The sequence below is a fragment of the Salvelinus alpinus genome, chromosome 5 (genome assembly GCF_045679555.1).
Source record: "Salvelinus alpinus chromosome 5, SLU_Salpinus.1, whole genome shotgun sequence".
In the NCBI taxonomy this organism is placed as follows: Eukaryota; Metazoa; Chordata; class Actinopteri; order Salmoniformes; family Salmonidae; genus Salvelinus; species Salvelinus alpinus.
Window position 1 is genome coordinate 92,441,258 of NC_092090.1, and position 16,806 is coordinate 92,458,063.

Genomic DNA, 16,806 nt, shown 5'->3' on the forward strand with positions numbered 1-16,806 from the left:
GCTCATAGCACTTCCAACATGTGCTAGGGAGATAAACAAAAGACAGCACAAGATAAGGAACCTGTTATACTGCAAATGTGTATATCAACTGTATATTTGTATATTCACTGTATATAAACTGTATATTTGTATATCAACTGTATATCCACTGTATATAAACTGTATATTTGTATATCAACTGTATATCCACTGTATATTTGTATATCCACTGTATATCCAATGTATATAAACTTTATATTTGTATATCAACTGTATATCCACTGTATATAAACTGTATATTTGTATATCCACTGTATATCCAATGTATATCCACTGTATATCAACTGTATATCCGCTGTATATTTCTATATCCACTGTATATTTGCATATCAATTCTATATCCACTGTATATCCAATGTATATCCACTGTATATCAACTGTATATTTGTATATACACTGCATATTTGCATATCAATTCTATATCCACTGTATATTTGTAAATCCACTGTATATTTGTATATCCACTGTATTTCCACTGTATGTTAACTGTATATCCACTGTATATTTGTATATCCACTGTATATTTGTATATTCACAGTAAATGTGTATATCCACTGTATATCCACTGTATATTTATATGTCCACTGTATATTTGTATATGAACTGTATATCCACTGTGTATCAACTGTATATCCACTGTATATTTGTATATCCACTCTATATACACTTTATATCCATGGTATATCAACTTCATATCCACAGTATATTTGTATATCCACTGTGTATACACTGTATATTTGCATATCAATTGTATATCCACTGTATATTTGTATATCAACTGTATATTTGTATATACACTGTATATTTGTATATCCACTGTATATCAACTGTATATTTGTATATCAACTGTATATTTGTATATCAACTTTATATCCACTGTATATTTGTAAGGCACACACCTGTCGATATACAGTTGAAGTTGGAACATACACCTTAGCTAAATACATTTAAACTCAGTTTTTCCACAATTCCCAAATCAGAGTAAAAATTCCCTGTTTTAGGTCAGTTAAGATGACCACTTTATTTTAAGAATGTGAAATGTCAGAATAATAGTAGAGAGAATGATTTATTTCACATTCCCAGTGGGTCAGAAGTTTACATACATTCAATTAGTATTTGGTAGTGTTGCCTTTAAATTGTTTAACTTGGGTCAAACGTTTAGGGTAGCCTTCCTCAAGCTTCCCACGATAAGTTGGGTGAATTTTGGCCCATTCCTGCTGACAGAGCTGGTGTAACTGAGTCAGGTTTGTAGGCTTCTTTGCTCGCACACGCTTTTTCAGTTCTGCCCACAAATGTTCTGTAGGATTGAGGTCAGGGCTTTGTGATGGCCACTCCAATACCTTGACTTTGCTGTCCTTAAGCCATTTTGCTACAACTTTGGAAGTATGCTTTGGGTCATTGTCCATTTGGAAGACCCATTTGCGACCAAGCTTTAACTTCCTGACTGATGTCTTGAGATGTTGCTTCAATATATCCACATAATTGTTGTCCATCACTAGCAGCACCATATCACCAAGTAACATTCTGAACATGTTGTCCATCACTAGCAGCACCATATCACCAAGTAACATTCTGAATATGTTGTCCATCACCAGCAGCACCATATCACCAAGTAACATTCTGAATATGTTGTCCATCACCAGCAGCACCATATCACCAAGTAACATTCTGAACATGTTGTCCATCACTAGCAGCATCATATCACCAAGTAACATTCTGAACATGTTGTCCATCACTAGCAGCACCATATCACCAAGTAACATTCTGAATATGTTGTCCATCACTAGCAGCACCATATCACCAAGTAACATTCTGAATATGTTGTCCATCACTAGCAGCACCATATCACCAAGTAACATTCTGAATATGTTGTCCATCACTAGCAGCACCATATCACCAAGTAACATTCTGAACATGTTGTCCATCACCAGCAGCACCATATCACCAAGTAACATTCTGAATATGTTGTCCATCACCAGCAGCACCATATCACCAAGTAACATTCTGAATATGTTGTCCATCACCAGCAGCACCATATCACCAAGTAACATTCTGAACATGTTGTCCATCACTAGCAGCACCATATCACCAAGTAACATTCTGAACATGTTGTCCATCACTAGCAGCACCATATCATCAAGTAACATTCTGAATATGTTGTCCATCACTAGCAGCACCATATCACCAAGTAACATTCTGAACATGTTGTCCATCACTAGCAGCACCATATCACCAAGTAACATTCTGAACATGTTGTCCATCACTAGCAGCACCATATCACCAAGTAACATTCTGAATATGTTGTCCATCACTAGCAGCACCATATCACCAAGTAACATTCTGAACATGTTGTCCATCACTAGCAGCACCATATCACCAAGTAACATTCTGAATATGTTGTCCATCACCAGCAGCACCATATCACCAAGTAACATTCTGAATATGTTGTCCATCACTAGCAGCACCATATCACCAAGTAACATTCTGAATATGTTGTCCATCACTAGCAGCACCATATCACCAAGTAACATTCTGAATATGTTGTCCATCACCAGCAGCACCATATCACCAAGTAACATTCTGAATATGTTGTCCATCACCAGCAGCATCATATCACCAAGTAACATTCTGAACATGTTGTCCATCACTAGCAGCACCATATCACCAAGTAACATTCTGAATATGTTGTCCATCACCAGCAGCACCATATCACCAAGTAACATTCTGAATATGTTGTCCATCACTAGCAGCATCATATCACCAAGTAACATTCTGAATATGTTGTCCGTCACCAGCAGCACCATATCACCAAGTAACATTCTGAATATGTTGTCCATCACCAGCAGCACCATATCACCAAGTAACATTCTGAATATGTTGTCCATCACTAGCAGCATCATATCACCAAGTAACATTCTGAATATTTTGTCCATCACTAGCAGCACCATATCACCAAGTAACATTCTGAATATGTTGTCCATCACCAGCAGCACCATATCACCAAGTAACATTCTGAACATGTTGTCCATCACTAGCAGCACCATATCACCAAGTAACATTCTGAACATGTTGTCCATCACTAGCAGCACCATATCACCAAGTAACATTCTGAATATGTTGTCCATCACTAGCAGCACCATATCACCAAGTAACATTCTGAACATGTTGTCCATCACTAGCAGCACCATATCACCAAGTAACATTCTGAATATGTTGTCCATCACTAGCAGCACCATATCACCAAGTAACATTCTGAATATGTTGTCCATCACTAGCAGCACCATATCACCAAGTAACATTCTGAATATGTTGTCCATCACTAGCAGCACCATATCACCAAGTAACATTCTGAACATGTTGTCCATCACTAGCAGCACCATATCACCAAGTAACATTCTGAATATGTTGTCCATCACTAGCAGCACCATATCACCAAGTAACATTCTGAATATGTTGTCCATCACCAGCAGCATCATATCACCAAGTAACATTCTGAATATGTTGTCCATCACTAGCAGCATCATATCACCAAGTAACATTCTGAATATGTTGTCCATCACTAGCAGCATCATATCACCAAGTAACATTCTGGATATGTTGTCCATCACCAGCAGCACCATATCACCAAGTAACATTCTGAATATGTTGTCCATCACTAGCAGCACCATATCACCAAGTAACATTCTGAATATGTTGTCCATCACTAGCAGCACCATATCACCAAGTAACATTCTGAATATGTTGTCCATCACCAGCAGCACCATATCACCAAGTAACATTCTGAATATGTTGTCCATCACCAGCAGCATCATATCACCAAGTAACATTCTGAACATGTTGTCCATCACTAGCAGCACCATATCACCAAGTAACATTCTGAATATGTTGTCCATCACCAGCAGCACCATATCACCAAGTAACATTCTGAATATGTTGTCCATCACTAGCAGCATCATATCACCAAGTAACATTCTGAATATGTTGTCCATCACCAGCAGCACCATATCACCAAGTAACATTCTGAATATGTTGTCCATCACCAGCAGCACCATATCACCAAGTAACATTCTGAATATGTTGTCCATCACTAGCAGCATCATATCACCAAGTAACATTCTGAATATGTTGTCCATCACTAGCAGCACCATATCACCAAGTAACATTCTGAACATGTTGTCCATCACTAGCAGCACCATATCACCAAGTAACATTCTGAATATGTTGTCCATCACTAGCAGCACCATATCACCAAGTAACATTCTGAATATGTTGTCCATCACTAGCAGCACCATATCACCAAGTAACATTCTGAACATGTTGTCCATCACTAGCAGCACCATATCACCAAGTAACATTCTGAACATGTTGTCCATCACTAGCAGCACCATATCACCAAGTAACATTCTGAATATGTTGTCCATCACTAGCAGCACCATATCACCAAGTAACATTCTGAATATGTTGTCCATCACTAGCAGCACCATATCACCAAGTAACATTCTGAACGTGTTGTCCATCACTAGCAGCATCATATCACCAAGTAACATTCTGAATATGTTGTCCATCACCAGCAGCACCATATCACCAAGTAACATTCTGAACATGTTGTCCATCACTAGCAGCACCATATCACCAAGTAACATTCTGAACATGTTGTCCATCACTAGCAGCATCATATCACCAAGTAACATTCTGAATATGTTGTCCATCACTAGCAGCATCATATCACAAAGTAACATTCTGAATATGTTGTCCATCACTAGCAGCATCATATCACCAAGTAACATTCTGAATATGTTGTCCATCACTAGCAGCATCATATCACCAAGTAACATTCTGAACATGTTGTCCATCACTAGCAGCACCATATCACCAAGTAACATTCTGAATATGTTGTCCATCACCAGCAGCACCATATCACCAAGTAACATTCTGAATATGTTGTCCATCACTAGCAGCACCATATCACCAAGTAACATTCTGAATATGTTGTCCATCACTAGCAGCACCATATCACCAAGTAACATTCTGAATATGTTGTCCATCACCAGCAGCACCATATCACCAAGTAACATTCTGAATATGTTGTCCATCACCAGCAGCATCATATCACCAAGTAACATTCTGAACATGTTGTCCATCACTAGCAGCACCATATCACCAAGTAACATTCTGAATATGTTGTCCATCACCAGCAGCACCATATCACCAAGTAACATTCTGAATATGTTGTCCATCACTAGCAGCATCATATCACCAAGTAACATTCTGAATATGTTGTCCATCACCAGCAGCACCATATCACCAAGTAACATTCTGAATATGTTGTCCATCACCAGCAGCACCATATCACCAAGTAACATTCTGAATATGTTGTCCATCACTAGCAGCATCATATCACCAAGTAACATTCTGAATATTTTGTCCATCACTAGCAGCACCATATCACCAAGTAACATTCTGAATATGTTGTCCATCACCAGCAGCACCATATCACCAAGTAACATTCTGAACATGTTGTCCATCACTAGCAGCACCATATCACCAAGTAACATTCTGAACATGTTGTCCATCACTAGCAGCACCATATCACCAAGTAACATTCTGAATATGTTGTCCATCACTAGCAGCACCATATCACCAAGTAACATTCTGAACATGTTGTCCATCACTAGCAGCACCATATCACCAAGTAACATTCTGAATATGTTGTCCATCACTAGCAGCACCATATCACCAAGTAACATTCTGAATATGTTGTCCATCACTAGCAGCACCATATCACCAAGTAACATTCTGAATATGTTGTCCATCACTAGCAGCACCATATCACCAAGTAACATTCTGAACATGTTGTCCATCACTAGCAGCACCATATCACCAAGTAACATTCTGAATATGTTGTCCATCACTAGCAGCACCATATCACCAAGTAACATTCTGAATATGTTGTCCATCACCAGCAGCATCATATCACCAAGTAACATTCTGAATATGTTGTCCATCACTAGCAGCATCATATCACCAAGTAACATTCTGAATATGTTGTCCATCACTAGCAGCATCATATCACCAAGTAACATTCTGGATATGTTGTCCATCACCAGCAGCACCATATCACCAAGTAACATTCTGAATATGTTGTCCATCACTAGCAGCACCATATCACCAAGTAACATTCTGAATATGTTGTCCATCACTAGCAGCACCATATCACCAAGTAACATTCTGAATATGTTGTCCATCACCAGCAGCACCATATCACCAAGTAACATTCTGAATATGTTGTCCATCACCAGCAGCATCATATCACCAAGTAACATTCTGAACATGTTGTCCATCACTAGCAGCACCATATCACCAAGTAACATTCTGAATATGTTGTCCATCACCAGCAGCACCATATCACCAAGTAACATTCTGAATATGTTGTCCATCACTAGCAGCATCATATCACCAAGTAACATTCTGAATATGTTGTCCATCACCAGCAGCACCATATCACCAAGTAACATTCTGAATATGTTGTCCATCACCAGCAGCACCATATCACCAAGTAACATTCTGAATATGTTGTCCATCACTAGCAGCATCATATCACCAAGTAACATTCTGAATATTTTGTCCATCACTAGCAGCACCATATCACCAAGTAACATTCTGAATATGTTGTCCATCACCAGCAGCACCATATCACCAAGTAACATTCTGAACATGTTGTCCATCACTAGCAGCACCATATCACCAAGTAACATTCTGAACATGTTGTCCATCACTAGCAGCACCATATCACCAAGTAACATTCTGAATATGTTGTCCATCACTAGCAGCACCATATCACCAAGTAACATTCTGAACATGTTGTCCATCACTAGCAGCACCATATCACCAAGTAACATTCTGAATATGTTGTCCATCACTAGCAGCACCATATCACCAAGTAACATTCTGAATATGTTGTCCATCACTAGCAGCACCATATCACCAAGTAACATTCTGAATATGTTGTCCATCACTAGCAGCACCATATCACCAAGTAACATTCTGAACATGTTGTCCATCACTAGCAGCACCATATCACCAAGTAACATTCTGAATATGTTGTCCATCACTAGCAGCACCATATCACCAAGTAACATTCTGAATATGTTGTCCATCACCAGCAGCATCATATCACCAAGTAACATTCTGAATATGTTGTCCATCACTAGCAGCATCATATCACCAAGTAACATTCTGAATATGTTGTCCATCACTAGCAGCATCATATCACCAAGTAACATTCTGGATATGTTGTCCATCACCAGCAGCACCATATCACCAAGTAACATTCTGAATATGTTGTCCATCACTAGCAGCACCATATCACCAAGTAACATTCTGAATATGTTGTCCATCACTAGCAGCACCATATCACCAAGTAACATTCTGAATATGTTGTCCATCACCAGCAGCACCATATCACCAAGTAACATTCTGAATATGTTGTCCATCACCAGCAGCATCATATCACCAAGTAACATTCTGAACATGTTGTCCATCACTAGCAGCACCATATCACCAAGTAACATTCTGAATATGTTGTCCATCACCAGCAGCACCATATCACCAAGTAACATTCTGAATATGTTGTCCATCACTAGCAGCATCATATCACCAAGTAACATTCTGAATATGTTGTCCATCACCAGCAGCACCATATCACCAAGTAACATTCTGAATATGTTGTCCATCACCAGCAGCACCATATCACCAAGTAACATTCTGAATATGTTGTCCATCACTAGCAGCATCATATCACCAAGTAACATTCTGAATATTTTGTCCATCACTAGCAGCACCATATCACCAAGTAACATTCTGAATATGTTGTCCATCACCAGCAGCACCATATCACCAAGTAACATTCTGAACATGTTGTCCATCACTAGCAGCACCATATCACCAAGTAACATTCTGAATATGTTGTCCATCACTAGCAGCACCATATCACCAAGTAACATTCTGAACATGTTGTCCATCACTAGCAGCACCATATCACCAAGTAACATTCTGAATATGTTGTCCATCACTAGCAGCACCATATCACCAAGTAACATTCTGAACATGTTGTCCATCACTAGCAGCACCATATCACCAAGTAACATTCTGAATATGTTGTCCATCACTAGCAGCACCATATCACCAAGTAACATTCTGAATATGTTGTCCATCACTAGCAGCACCATATCACCAAGTAACATTCTGAATATGTTGTCCATCACTAGCAGCACCATATCACCAAGTAACATTCTGAATATGTTGTCCATCACTAGCAGCATCATATCACCAAGTAACATTCTGAATATGTTGTCCATCACTAGCAGCACCATATCACCAAGTAACATTCTGAATATGTTGTCCATCACCAGCAGCATCATATCACCAAGTAACATTCTGAATATGTTGTCCATCACTAGCAGCATCATATCACCAAGTAACATTCTGAATATGTTGTCCATCACTAGCAGCACCATATCACCAAGTAACATTCTGGATATGTTGTCCATCACCAGCAGCATCATATCACCAAGTACACTTCTGAGTGTGTGAAAATGTACTTGTTGAATAAAGGTGATTCTGATTCTGAAAACAGTGGTCATTCAATTAGCTTTTAATCAGGGCTGTGTGGAATGCATAGGATATCCAGGGAGAAACCAACTCAGTGAGAAGACAACTCATGAACAATGTCTGTGTTTATACCTCTGCACTGAACAAACTTTACTCTGATAGCTTTTCAGCTATTTCAGTGTGGTTACGTCTCTTCCTCCAAGGCAGACAGAAGGTTAGTAAACCTTTATGTTGATGACAGGAATCAGAAGCTATGATAATAACTGTAGGGCTTTTAGTCACTGTCCACTTCAGTGCTCTTCAGACCCCAACAGGCAGACAGAGATAGACAGACAGAGACACTTTTTTCTGGTCAAGCGATGCAGCAGCATCTCTCCAACACAGAAGTGTCCTTGAGGCAGGGACAGCGTGCATACTAAGTCACTCATCACACACCTGAATTGCTATTTTTATCTCTTGCCTCTGTGATGCCAGGTCTCACAGGCTGTCGTAAGCTCATCACAAACATTTATAAACACCCCTTGATTAGATCTAAAGCCACGCGCCACCCCCTTCACCAAGGTGACATTCTCCCATGTCCTATACACACAACCGTGTGACGGTGAACCGCCACGTCATGGAAGGGAAACATCCCCGTTGTGCTTTAGTCAACATTTATGTCTACAGTACACATGTACTGCAGCTGCCTCACACAGTTGGTTTCAAGGAATTGGTGTCAAATGTTTTTACTTGCATAAGTTACGTGCCTGACTGCAGTGTCTGTCTGCCTCTCTCTGTCTATCTGTCTGTCTGTCTGCATCTCTCTGTCCGTCTGTTTGCCTGCCTGCCTGTTTATCTGCCTGTCCCTCTGTCCACCAGTCGACTTGTCTTGACCTCTGTCCACCAGTCGACTTGTCTTGACCTCTGTTCACCATTCGGCCTGTCTTGATCTCTGTCCACCAGTCGGCCTGTCTTGACCTCTGTCTACCAGTCGGCCTGTCTTGACCTCTGTCCACCAGTCGGCCTATCTTGATCTCTGTCTACCAGTCGGCCTGTCTTGACCTCTGTCCACCAGTCGGCCTGCCTTGACCTCTGTCCACCAGTCGGCCTGTCTTGACCTCTGTCCACCAGTCGGCCTGTCTTGACCTCTGTCCACCAGTCGGCCTGTCTTGACCTCTGTCCACCAGTCGGCCTGTCTTGACCTCTGTCCACCAGTCGGCCTGTCTTGACCTCTGTCCACCAGTCGGCCTGTCTTGACCTCTGTCTACCAGTCGACTTGTCTTGACCTCTGTCCACCAGTCGACCTGTCTTGACCTCTGTCCACCAGTCGGCCTGTCTTGACCTCTGTCCACCAGTCGGCCTGTCTTGACCTCTGTCCACCAGTCGGCCTGTCTTGATCTCTGTCCACCAGTCGACTTGTCTTGACCTCTGTCCACCAGTCGACTTGTCTTGACCTCTGTCTACCAGTCGGCCTGTCTTGACCTCTGTCCACCAGTCGGCCTGTCTTGACCTCTGTCCACCAGTCGACTTGTCTTGACCTCTGTCCACCAGTCGGCCTGTCTTGACCTCTGTCCATCAGTCGGCCTGTCTTGACTTCTGTCCACCAGTCGGCCTGTCTTGACCTCTGTCCACCAGTCGGCCTGTCTTGACCTCTGTCCACCAGTCAGCCTGTCTTGACCTCTGTCCACCAGTCGGCCTGTCTTGACATCTGTCCACCAGTCGGCCTGTCTTGACCTCTGTCCACCAGTCGACTTGTCTTGACCTCTGTCCACCAGTCGGCCTGTCTTGACCTCTGTCCACCAGTCGACTTGTCTTGACCTCTGCGTTGCTGATCATAGCCTGCATTAACATGCTGCACCTCCCCTTATCACACGCCTCATCCAATCACTGTAGTTAATGAGACCGCGCCCAGTCATCAATCGAAACAAGGCACATGGACATAAAAATTCTAATGAAATGTGTGCAAAACTGATATTGAAAGTGTGAGTAGCGTACTATGGTAAATGTTTTGTTCGAGATGATGGTGGCTTCAGCAAACAGACAAACATGGTAAATGTTTTGTTCGAGATAATGGTGGTTTCAGCAAACAGACAAACATGGTAAATTGTAGCATTAATAAATATTAGGGTTCTCATGCGCTGGTTGACATTTATTGTCATGAATCTTGCTCCGGAGGCAGCTCAGCAGAGTTAAACCTAACCTTAACCACACTGCTAACCATAACGTCTAACCTTCAATTAAAGTTAAATTATCAAATGTTTGTTTTCATGAATTTTTACAATATAGCCAATTTTGACTTTGCAAATGACCCCGCCAGGGAAATCGCTCAGATCTGCATCCAGGGCAAGATTCATGACAATAAATGCTTCTCATGCTTGATGTTGATGCACTTCATGGTGATGTGGCCAATGAAACAAGTTTGATAGCAGATTGTGCCTACCTCAGCTGGAAGGAGGGAGAGTACAAGCTGACAAGGAGTCAGACAAATGTCATTATAGGGGAAAGATGTGTGTTTTCTTTATTGCTCTCCAGTTTCAAAATCCAACCTTAACTTTTACCTCACTATCAACTGCTCAAATTATTAGCATGTTTTATGGTTTAAACATGACAGTTGCAAAACTGTGCTGTACATGAAAAATAATATGAAGCTCATGAAGTCTATTTATGAATGTTGGAAACTCACACAGAGTTTGAATACAGTAGCCTATATACAGTAGATGACAAATATTATGGAAGAAGTTGGATGAAGGGTTCCCCGGTGACAGTTCACTCTGGTGTGTTGGGTTGAAGTGTGAGGTGGGTATTAGTGTGCATGTGTGATATCTATAAAGTATCTCTTGGTTCTTAGAATGATTTGTGCAATCATGCCTGGTGGATGTTTGATGCCTTTTGGAATTGCTGCACTGTAAAACGTAATTACACTGAACAGCAATATAAACACAACATGCAACAATATCTACGAACTTAATGAGGAACAGTTCACATGAGGAAATCAGTCAATTGAAATAAATTAATTAGTCACTAATCTATAGATTTCACATGATTGGGAATACAGATATGCATCTGTTGGTCACAGATACCTTAAAGAAAAAGTAGAGCTGTGGATCAGAAAACCAGTCAGTATCTGGTGTGACCACCATTTGCCTCATGCAGCGCGACACATCTCCTTTGCATAGAGTTGATCAGGCTGTTGATTGTGGCCTAATGAATGTTGTCCCCACTCCTCTTCAATGGCTGTGAGAAGTTAATGGATATTGCCGAGAACTGGAACACACTGTCGATCCAGAGCATCCCAAACATGCTCAATAGGTGACATGTCTGATGAGTAGTTCAGGCCATGGAAGAACTGGGACATTTTCAGCTTCCAGGAATTGTGTGCAGATCCTTGCGACATGGGGCCGTGCATTATCATGCTGAAACATGAGGTGATGGCGACGGATGAATGGCACGACAATGGGCCTTAGGATCTCGTCACGTTATCTCTGCGCATTCAAATTGCCATTGATAAAATGCAATTGTGTTCATTGTTGGTAGCTTATGCCTTCCCATACCATAACCCCCCCGCCACCATGGGGCACTGTTCACAACGTTAACATCAGCAAACCGCTCGCCCAGACGACACCATACTGCCCGGTACAATTGAAACTGGGATTAATCTGTGAAGAGCACACTTCTCCAGCATGCCAGAAGCTATCGAAGGTAAGAATTTACCCACTGAAGTCTGTTACGACGCCAAACTGCAGTCAGGTCAAGACCCTGGTGAGGACGACAAACACACAGATGAACTTCCCTGAGACAGTTTGTGCAGAAATTCTTCGGTTGTACAAACCCACAGTTTCATCAGCTGTCCGGGTGGCTGGTCTCAGATGATCCTGTTGGTGAAGAAGCTGGATGTGGAGGTCCTGGGTTGGCGTGGTTACACGTGGTCTGCGGTTGTGAGGCTGGTAAGGATGTACTGCCAAATTCTCTAAAATGTCGTTGGATGCGGTTTATGTTAGAGAAATGAACATTCAATTCTCTGGAAACAGCTCTGGTTGACATTCCTGCAGTCAGCATGCCCATTGCACGCTCCCTCAACTTGAGACATCTGTGGCATTGTGGTGTGTGACAAAACTGCACAAAATGTAGAATGTTCACTAACAGGGATGTAAACAAAATTTGAGAGAAATAAGCTGTTGGTGCGTATGGAACATTTTTTCAAGTGTAGGTAGTTCTAATTAGTAATTTTCAGTTTTTGTGTCTTAATATTTAACATTGTTTTATATATGTGACAATGTGCCATTTTAACCCACGTTAGCAGGCATTGTTGAGCACCGTGCTCATTCCTCTAGCTAGCAGATAGCGCTGTAAACATGGGTGCTGCATTAGCCTCTGTCGCTAAGAGTTGTGCACATGACCTTGTTGATGGTGGGAATGGATTGTCTCATTATTGAACGTCAATTTGCCCAAAGGGTTTTGATATCCGTTCATCATGATCAATTACACCTCATAGCACAACAAACTGCATCACAGTGCTAGAGGCGTCACTACAGACCCGGGTTTGATCCCGGGCTGTATCACAACCGGCCATGATCAGGAGTCCTATAGGGCGGCGCACAATTGGTAGTCAATGTCTGACTACTTCTTTATTATTTTAAATAAAGACGTAAAACTATAGAATCAAGTAAGAACAATTTATTTAATAAATGTTGTATTGACTTTAAAATATTAAATAACCATAACATGTAAAAACTCAACTTTAGATTAGCAGAACATAAATAAATATACTGAACAAAAACATAAACGCAACATGTAAAGTGTTGGTCCCATGTTTCATGAGGTAAAATAAAAGATCCCAGAAATGTTCCATACGCACAAAAAGCTTATTTCTCTCAAGTTCTGTTTACATCCCTGTTAGTGAGCATTTCTCCTTTGCCAAGATAATCCATCCACCTGAAAGGTGTGGCATATCAAGAGGCTGATGAAACAGCATGATCATTACACAGGTACACCTTGTGCTGGGGAAAATAAAAGGCCTCTCTAAAATGTGCAGTTTTGTCACACAACACAATGCCACAGATGTCTGATATAAATACTATGCATGCCAGTATCTCTTGGCTAAGAGTTGAGGAGAGACTGACTGCATCACTTCTTTTTATAAGAAACATGAATGTGTTGAAAATCTCAAATTGTTTGCATAGTCAACTTACACACAGCTCTGACACACACTTACCCCACCAGACATGCCACCAGGGGTCTTTTCATAGTCCCCAAATCCCGAACAAATTCAAGAAAGCTCTGTTCCATCTCATATTGCTCAAATAAACAGCAAACCTGGTTTCAAAAAACAGATAAAGCAACACCTCACGGCACAACGCCTCTCTCCTATTTGACCTAGATAGTTTATGTGTATGCATTGATATGTAGGCTACGCGTACCTTTTTAAAAATCTATGTAGTTCTTTCCTTGAGCTGTTCTTGTCTATTAATGTTCTGTATTATGTCATGTTTCATGTTTTGTGTGGACACCAGGAAGAGTAACATCTTCTTTTGCAACAGCTAGTGGGGATCCTAATATAAAATACCAAATGTCTCATGTTTTGAGGGAGCGTGCAATTGGCATGCTGACCTTCACATCGGGCTTCTTCACCTGCAGGATCTGAGACCAGCCACCTGGACAGTTGATGAAACTGAGGAGTATTTATATCTATAATAAAGCCCTTTTGTGGGTTAAAACGAATTCTCAGTGGGTGGGCCTATGTCCTCCCAGGCCCACCTACAGTATGGCTGCGACCCTGTCTTAGATCAGGGCCTAATGCGTTTATTTCATTTGACTGATTTCCTTACTGAACTGGAACTCAGTGAAATTGTTGCATGTTGTGTTTATATTTTTGTTCAGTATAGTTATATTTACTCAATAACCTACTATTTAACTGTACTCAAAAACATTAACTGACTAGAAATCTGATTGACATATGAGTTAGTTCCACTTTTATGATTTGAGTTCTATTGACCATTGGAGATTTTTTAGTAGCGACTACTCAATTTCTTTAAAGAGTTAAGCAGTTACTTTTTACAATGTGTAAACTATGTCCAGTGTCCACTCTAGTGCAATCAATCTTCTTTAGTGATATCCATGTTGCATGAAAGTTATGGGGCAATACCTGTAAGAGGCTGATAGATCGCGGTTAAGAGCGTTGGGCCAGTATTCGAAAGTTGTCTGGTTTGAATCCCCGAGCCGACTAGGTGAAAATTACGTCGATCTGACCTTGATCAAGACACTTAACCCTAATTGCTCTGGGTAGAGACAATATGAACAGTTTCCAGTAGTTTTGGCTGTGAAACAATGACATTTGATTGAAAAGAGGCATTTAAAACACAAGATGATTCCCCTTTATTCCCACCTTCAATTCCTGAAATGTAGGCTATTGTTCAAAAGCGATCACGTGCCAAAGTGTTATCCTCCAGGATCCTTAATCCAGGATCGTCATCAGATTAAGATTATACCCAGGGACCCCCATTTATGAGACCGATGGAGATGGAGTGCCCGCCACTGAACCAGGGCGGAGCTTGGCCAGATTACCCCTTTCGGTTCATTTTAGATAGCCTACCCCCCGCCCTCTGTGCATCTCTTCCTCTCCCTGCCTCCGTCAGTCATCCTCCCAGGTAACTCTGGTCCAGACAATGCGCGGCTGGCAACTGCTGCTGTCCGTGTAGTTGGCTCTCTACAGGGCCTTCTCCCACACAGTATACCTCACCCTCCGACTGCTAGAGACAATCCGCATGCGGAGCGGTCATCGCGCGCACTGTGGCGAATTTTCACTTGATTTTCTGTCGCAGAAAAGAGTGGTCCCTATACGCTTGCCAGTATTTCGGAATATGGTGGTCCTTGTTAAATATGAATGAGTTCTCCTTTTTTTACGTCTTAAATGTCTGTGATGGATACAGTCTTAGAATCCGCATGAAAATTGAAGTTTTGCTTTTCGTTTTATTCATTAATGCTTGCAAAATGCGTCGTGTCTGAGGCAGAATCTACGGTCTCGACCAAATCAGCCCAGGACCTGCGTCTGAGAAAAGCAAACCCGTGCTTTCCTAATATTTAGCAAACATTGCATTTGGCTTGCATTCATCCCCAGTTTTGGATTGATCGGATGCGTCGGCGTTGGAAGCGGCTGTGGAGAACCCCGTAGCTTTCAGCATGATTTGATGTAACTGGATTTTTTAACAGGGCAACTGGATATCTCTTACCTTTTAACGGAGAACAGCTACATTCAAGTCAAGAAGCAAACTCCATCAAGAGATAGATCCATCCCTATATGGACTAAATCTTGGTTCTTCGGGATTTAAAACTAGCAAATCACACGCATCTTGTTCGGCGCTTCTTGGGAAAATAGCCTTAAACTGTGGGAGACATGAAAGTTGTTTCAGCAGTGTTGTTCCTTGCCATATTTTGGAGTCAGGAGTGGGAGCCCGTGCTTTCTGATTCAATCATACACATCGGTAAGTTGCCGTCTTCCAACATCAGTAGGCTAATAAGGATGCCATGCCTCTGTGCATAGATTTGCCTCTGCATAGATTTTGGTATAAGCAAATAATTTGTACCACTACACACCACTAACGGTTTGGACAATGTCAGTTCCCGTAGCATAATATTGGTACGGGATACATTATTATTAAATATAAGGAATTAATTCCCCCCACAAAAAAAAGAATAATGTACATAACAGCATGCGCCATTGCGCATAATGGCTAATGAAGTTGCCTGCTGAGTTTTGCACATAATTACCATGTATGTTTCAATTAGGGTATTTCATCTTATGTTTTTCTATTTAATAACGTAAAGGTGGGAAATGTGAATAACTAAAATGTAATATGAACATAGTGATTAGCCTATGGGTATTGTGTTTACTGTCTCAAATCGCCTGCTACCTGAAAACAGGTGATGTGAAAAGTCCGTGATGTCTGCGGATTAGGAAGGAATATGCTGATATTCTATTTCTTGAAACAATGTATCCACATATACTTGTAACCTACATGCAATGCAGCTGGAATAGCCTTAATAATATAGGCCCGTGCCTACCACTGTGGAAAGTGTGGTAATGTTGAGTGGCATATCGAAAAGGGGTGTAGGAAAATTGTTGTTAGATACTTCTTATAATGTAGGATGTAAGAGAAGGGTCAGCTGAGAGATGTCTGTCTC

At 41.2% G+C, this 16,806-nt stretch overlaps 1 protein-coding gene and 1 long non-coding RNA gene across 3 annotated transcripts in view; one reads left to right on the forward strand and one right to left on the reverse strand.

The window, feature by feature from the left end:
* The window catches only part of LOC139577245 (uncharacterized), a 36,051-nt gene extending 20,059 nt beyond the window's left edge, over window positions 1–15,992 (reverse strand). The window contains exon 1 of the long non-coding RNA XR_011675241.1: window positions 15,855–15,992. This is a non-coding gene — a long non-coding RNA (uncharacterized lncRNA). The remainder of the gene's footprint in view (window positions 1–15,854) is intronic.
* The window catches only part of LOC139577243 (glutamate receptor ionotropic, delta-2), a 662,466-nt gene continuing 661,651 nt past the window's right edge, over window positions 15,992–16,806 (forward strand). For both annotated transcript variants that reach the window (XR_011675240.1, XM_071404217.1), the window contains exon 1: window positions 15,992–16,106. Coding sequence is in view for 1 of the 2 variants with exons in the window: in XM_071404217.1 (XP_071260318.1) it covers window positions 16,019–16,106 (88 nt within the window). In the remaining variant the exon portion in view is untranslated. The remainder of the gene's footprint in view (window positions 16,107–16,806) is intronic.